The 7187-nt window shown below is 31.6% G+C and overlaps 1 protein-coding gene across 1 annotated transcript; it reads right to left on the bottom strand.

Moving 5' to 3' along the window:
- Positions 1-3706: 3706 nt before the first annotated feature.
- On the bottom strand, positions 3707-7172 carry LOC111376226 (probable disease resistance protein At1g61310). The gene is made up of 4 exons (XM_022999179.1): positions 6780-7172; positions 4948-5670; positions 3929-4658; positions 3707-3835 (listed from the first exon to the last, which is right to left on the bottom strand). The coding sequence occupies exons 1-4, from the start codon at positions 7053-7055 to the stop codon at positions 3798-3800; spliced, it is 1767 nt and encodes a 588-aa protein (XP_022854947.1). The 5' UTR covers positions 7056-7172; the 3' UTR covers positions 3707-3797.
- Between the last annotated feature and the right edge of the window lie 15 nt (positions 7173-7187).

Raw genomic sequence — 7187 nt, forward strand, 5'->3', positions numbered from 1 at the left:
TTGAGTTACAAAACTTATTTAGTTATTCTCCAATTCATTTTATGTATCAATTAGAAATGCAATTTGTTTTGTTTTCTTCTATTTTACAAATTCTCCAATTCATTATATGTATTACTTAATTTCTTGCTAAATTTTGAAATTTGATTTTAGGGCCTAAACTAAAATTTACGGTTTTTCTGTTTTTCATCCAAAGTTTGATTCTTTATGTTAGTTGACTTTTCAATCTTATGTTTTCATACTATCATTCTATTTTCTTTTTCTTATCAACACATTGTAATGCTATACTCTAATTGATGGTGACTTCATACGGGGCCCTCCCTATGGCCTAGTAATCTTTCTCAACTCGAATCTTAGGTTCGGTGTCTTTCATCATTGATTGAACATCTGCGCTAATATGTTAAAAAAGAAAAAGAAATAGGGAGCTAATGGCTTGAATGGAACAATAACAATGGATTAGTAAGCCTACAGAGCGGACAAAGATCAGAGCATGTTCCAATATAAAGATTCGTGCTGTCAAGTTTGTAGTTTTTCTTGCATCTCTTTGAACATGAGGATTCCCGCCATCAAGTTTGTAAATTTCTTACCTTCCTCCAAGGCTCAATCATAATAGATGTATTCCTCACCCCCTCAATCCAACCCAACCCAATCCACCCACCACCCACATTGGGTCTAGATCTAGGTCAAGGTTCTAAATTTTAATGGTGTTTTAATTAAATGAAAGAATGATACCAACATTTACCTTGAATTTGATTGTGCTTTTAAGAGTTTCTCTTCTTTGTCATAGTTATTTTTCTCAACGTAAAATTGAAATTTCAAATTCTAATGGTTTAACTTGTGAACTAAAATACTAAGATAAAATCTCAAATCATCTATTTTCACAAAATCCATCTTATTTTCATTCAATTGCTACAAGTCAACAATTTCATAAGCCTAATCTTATGCTTTTCCACAAACATACATTCTACTTCATTTTAGTCTACACAAAAATTACCATTAGGAGCTCAAAATAAGGCCGGCCCTTAGAATTTTAAGGCTCAAGGCTACAAAATATGATGAGGCTCCTAAATATAATTTGTTTTTACAAATGTAGCAGTCTTTTTAACATCATGTTGAATCAACAAACTGTTCTCCTGATGAGGAACGTTATACTATGACATTCAATCACTATTCAATTCGTCTGAGAATCAATTTTTGTATTCAAGAAATATAACTAAATCCTTTTTAAATCCAATGAGGTAAGTGGTAACTACGATTTATTGCTTAAAATTTTCTATACTTAAAAATAATAATAATAATAATAATAATAATAATAAAATAAAATCAAAGGCAGCAATGAAATCTATAGAACAAAATTTAATGTTGAATAATTAAAAATACAATCATAATTGGGTATTGGGACAACCTTTTTCTTCATTTGCAATACTACATCTTCAAAAAAGTATTTAATGCAAGAAAATTCTATAAATTTTCTGTACATAAAACAGTCATTTTGACTTCTTTTTTTATTTTAATTAATTAGGGAAAATTGTAGCAAAGTACCAAACCTTTCGTTTATTAGCAAACTTAACTCAAACCTTTCGTTTAAACCACCGAAGGTATCAAACCTTTAAAATATTCACAGATCCAATCCAAAATGATGGTTTCCATCTATTTGACCATCAAAACCACTAGTTCACCCCAATAATGAAAAAAAAAATTAATTTCCTCTAAATAAGTGAAGGATAATTTTGACATTTAATCCTGTTTGAAGGACATTTTTAACTCCTAAAAATGAAAAAAATGGATCGTTAGAAGCACTTTTCAACTACCATTTTTGACTGAATGTAGATGTGGGACCTAAATTTGAAAAAAAGGGTCCAAAAATTTCTACTCTCCCCCCTAAAAATATGGCTCAAACAGTTAATAAGTCCCAAGTCCATCTTCTTCAACAATCCCCCAACCCCCAACCCCCCCAAATCATATCAGAAGATTCATCCCTACCCCTAACCTCACAAAATCAGATCAGAAGATTCACCGTCAACTACCATCGACCACGATACAATTCCTCCGACGGTGGTTGTTGTATATGTGTGTGTGTGTAAAGGTGCAATTCCACCCGCATGCAATTTCTCAGCTTCCTCATTTTTCACCTTTTCTACAAAAATCACATCTTCATAGTTCTTATTGTTGGCAACGATGGTTAGCAATTCCTTAAAAATGAAAGATGTGTGGCGAGGGTTTCACTTGGAGCATATTGTAAAAGGATATTAATGTGTCATTGGAATTAATTTGTCAGGATAATTTACCATTTGTGTTTGAATTTTTGAAGAGGGTTGCGGTTCAAATTAAGTTGGGTGTTTGGATTTTATTGGGTGTATACATATCAATGAAAGCTTACCTCTCCAAGAAGTTCTTGAATCCATTTCTAATGTATTGTGTGCTGGTCGGCGGTATTTTAGTGGGCATATAAGTATATTGTGGGTTGGAGAGGGTTGTTATTCCCTATTTCTTTAACTTGATTTAATTTACAGATTATCAATCTTCCTTCGCGGTTGTACCGGTGGCCTTGCCGGTGTTGGATAGCAGTGGTGGTTGTTAGATTTTGGCGGGTGTGGGGGTGAAGATGACAACCTTTTTTCCCCTTTTCTATTTCATTTTTTTATTATTTTAGGTTTTAGAATTGTATAGTTACTATTTTGCCCTTATTATATTTGATTAAATTCTACTAGTTTGGTCAACTAACTGTCAAATTAACGATTTTCATCCATTTGGACTGGATCTGCAAATATTTTAATGGTTTGGTACCTCTGCTCGCACAACTGAAAGGTTTGGGTCAAGTCTGCTAACAAATGAAAGGTTTAATACCTTGACTGCAATTTCCCAATTTGATTATTGATTAAACTCGATCATACTAAAGAAGAATATAAAAGTATTAGCATATTAGAGAGGCTTTCGATCCTTTTGCTCATGGTTAAACGGTTATCATTTTTATTTACTCATCCTCTATTTTAACATTCACTTTGTAGTGAAAGTAGTATTTCCATATTCCAATAGTGAATCTCACATGAATAGTCATCCAAGTATTTGAATTTCAAGTAAATAGATCTAAATAATTTTTAAGTATGTTCGGGCTTGCATATATAAATTTGTCACTCTATTTTAACATGCTATTTTGAAATTCTTGAAAAGGGGAAAAATGGAATATTGTTACTCCATATACACGATAACTTTTGTTCATTTGTTTTCTCTTTACTCTACACATTATGAATGCCCATTTTATTATAGACACGCAGATTCGTTGTTTTTCTAACCCAGATTAGATTGATCTTAAATTGTAGAATTTGTTGAAAAAAGTAAAATAAAGAGGAAAAAAACAACTTTGTGTTGTAGTGCAAAAAAAATTACTTTGTAAATATAAAGATGATCCTATTATAATTATGATGCACTTAAAATATAGCCTCTAGGAGATGCTCTGAACAATTCAATGGAATGCATGGAAAAATGGGGATGGGAACTAACTGAGGGCAGGGGATGTGCTAAACATACAAATAATATTTTATGGCTACTCTACGTTGGAATATATTAATATGTGTTGAAGATTCCATGCATAATCAAATATTGAACATAAAATAGACAAAAATTTGAAATTAAATCGCTCATAATATATTGTGAGCATTTCATAGAAGAGTAAGAATACTTATTACCCGAGTTCTAATAATTTAATCAGTAGACTTCAAATAGATATTGTATAGATAAGAAATGACTGCATTAGAATTTATACTTAGGAAATAATGAACTTCATATTTCTCAAGTAATTTTTATTTGTTACAAACTTGATCCTCCTCTGCCAAGCCGCCTGAGAAACAAAGAATATTATAAATAAATAAATAGTAGCAAATATAGCATTAGAGTAGAAGATGTAAAATTGGAATCGAGAACACATACATACCTGCCTTATCCAACAAATCGGAAGTATCAAGCTTTGGTGCACTTACTGGCCATGGACTCAATTCTTTCATCATAGGGCAATTTTTAATGGTCAAGTCCTTCAATAAAGGAAACACAAGTTCACAATTTTCAGAGCAAAACATTTGAATACTTGAAAGATTCTTGAGTAGTAGGCGGTTTAAATTAGGGAATGCAATTCTGGTTTTCATTGCTTCAACTGTTTTGATCTCTGAAGTGCCTTCTTTTTCTTCTTCTTTTCCAATAATCGTTTTAATTGATTTACAATCTGAAACTTCTAGAACGTATAGAGAAACAAGAGAATAGGCCATTGAAGTTGAGAATAGATACTCTAAGTTGCCACATTTTTCAACAACAATGGATGTCAAATTCTCGAAGACACGAATTCCTTTAGAAACGATGCCCATAATGTGCACTAACTTGTCCAAAGATTCTAGCTTTAGCGATCTCAATCGACCAAATACACTTTCAGCATGATCTTTTGTAACCTTTAGACATTCAAAGTCAAACAGTACTTCCAGTGCTTTACATCCTTCTACTTCAAGTATTTCAAGATTTTGTAATGATTTACTCGAATCAAGTTGTGAAATGGTCCGTAGATTATAGCAATCCTTTACCCTCATGTGTCGTACTGGCATTTCCTCTATATTCACTAACATTACTATATACTGCAATCCACTAATGTCCACCTCCTTCATGTTAGGCAATGTAACCTGTGAAATTCATTTAATGGTGTAAGCCACGACACTAACATCATAATTCTTAATCTCGTATATAATAACTAATACTTTTCCACACTAGTTTTTTATAGAGTCAATTGTAACCAACAATTTTTTGATTTATACTAAATGGCAGTCTAATATTTTAGTTCTAATGTTAATAAATTATTATTTATAAACAAATTAGAGAAATTTTCATAATTTGTCTTATTCTTTGATTTGGACAAATGTACTTGGAAACAAATATGGCCAAATGTACACGGAGGAAAGGAAAGATACATACCTGGTTGAACAATGTTTGAAGAATGCCATCATTGTTCGATTCAGATCTGAAGCTCTTAAAATTGCTTAAATCGCAAAGCCTGAGTTTGTTTAATTTTGGGAACTCAAGAATATCAATAACTTCATTTTGTTTTGCATCCATTGAAACAACTTGCCTTAAGTGATGGAGGTTTGATGGAGGTTTGTTGACAATATTTCTTGTCTCAGAAGTGTTTTCTTCTTCTTTTTCTCTTCCAATGATTTCTTGCAATGCTTCGCAATTTTCAATTGATAAATATTCTAGGGCCACAAGTGAGTTGACTATAGAAGGTGAAAATAAGTATCTTAATCTATTGCAATCTTCAACTGTAAGATCTGTCAAATTTTGGAAGACACGAATTCCTTTTGGAACCATCCTTGTAATATGCTCCAATTCCGGTAATGATTGTAGACACAATGTTCGTAATCGACCAAACATATTAATCTCTGCATCATCATTAGTGACCTTTATACCATCAACGTCAAACAATTCTTCAAGTGCATTACATCTCTTCACACTAAGATAAACAACATTTTCAAGTAACTGAATTGAATCAGATTCTTCAATGGACTGCAATTCAACACAATCGTACAAACTTATGGCTGTTAGTTTATGCAGAGATGTTATTGGCATTTCCTTGCCTAGTAGCTTTACTATACAATCCAAGTTATAAATATTCAGCACCTCCATCTTAGGAAAGTAGACCTGCGAAGTTCAATTAGTTGTAGTCAGCCTAAATTTATCCATTATACTATCTATATCAATGAATTGCAGAAAGCTGCGTCATTCTATAGAAACTATATCTATCTATTCATTTGTATTACGAGATACATTAGGTTGTACAAATAAATTTAAATTGACTGAAAGTTCACCTTTCTTTATTACCTAATTTAATCTCGAATGTTTGGCTCCAAAATTTATGTCTCTTTTTATTTTTATGTTTATATGGTTAATGATTCGAAAATCATTGAGATTTCCCATTCTCTCAATTCTTAATTAAAACCACAGTTCTACAAAACATTTTTTTTTTAAATTTGTATATAATTGATCAGAAACATGAAAAGTTATAATTATTAACTTAAAACAATACACAATCTATAAGTTAATTTTGTGCATAAGGTGCTATTCTATGAGACCCACAACTTATGAGTAATATTATTTAGTCCCACTGGGGTTACAATCCCAGTCTAGGTAGCGTTAATGTGACAATAAATGATAAGTGAATTAAATAAGTCATTTAATTCCGCTTTTCATTTAGCCTATCATCCAGTGCAATTTAGACTAAGGTTGCAACCCCAATAAGGCTACATAGCATTACTCCACGACATATCAAATTTCATTAATTTTTTTTTAAAATTTGCTCAAAATATGCCCATGTTGGATACAGCTAAAAACTCTCGTTAAAATTTAAGTCAAAGTAAATAATTAATCTTAATCACATATTTTAGTAGACTTGTAATTTTTAACCACATATTCCATTATCTTTTGTCAAAATCTACTAAAATTTTGATTTTAATCTCTATCAAACATGGACATATACTTTTTTACCGTAACCAAACAGGGGTTTAGGTTTTGTTAGAGGGCTCATCTGATTAATAATATTTGTAATCATAAAATTTCATTGATTTGTACTAAATCACCATTCTAGTATTTTTGGTTCACTATTTATGATTTGTTCATTTGGAATACATTTTTGAATATATTTGATTTCCAAAATTTGTCTTTTTCTTCAACTTGGATATAGACTAACTAAACTCTGTTTAAAACAAATAAAGACTATTTGATGCACATAAAAGGAAAGTTGAATACCATACCTGGTTGAACAATGCTTGATGAACAACACTACTATTTGATTGAGATGTGAAGCTCTTAAATCTCCTCAAAGATTCAAGCTTGATTTTTTTAAGTTTTGGAAACTCAAGCGTTTTGCAAGTTTTGGTAACTTCGTCTACTCGTGCATCCTTTGAAACAACTTCCTCTAATAGCGGACATTCGCATATGTCTAGACTTTGGAGATTTACCAAGCATATTACAATTGACTCCTGAAACAAGCTTGTAATTGCTTTACAAAAATGCATCTTAACCATCATAAGGTTACAGAACAATGGAGATTTGAAGACAACCCTTGGAAGATTTCCATTGCATATCTCTCTAAACTTGGGTAAATCTATCAATTCGAGAGACTCCAATTTATCAAAGGTGCCATTTGGAATAGTGTTGGT

Source organism: Olea europaea, chromosome 2 (assembly GCF_002742605.1).
Source record: "Olea europaea var. sylvestris chromosome 2, O_europaea_v1, whole genome shotgun sequence".
Classification (NCBI taxonomy): Eukaryota; Viridiplantae; Streptophyta; class Magnoliopsida; order Lamiales; family Oleaceae; genus Olea; species Olea europaea.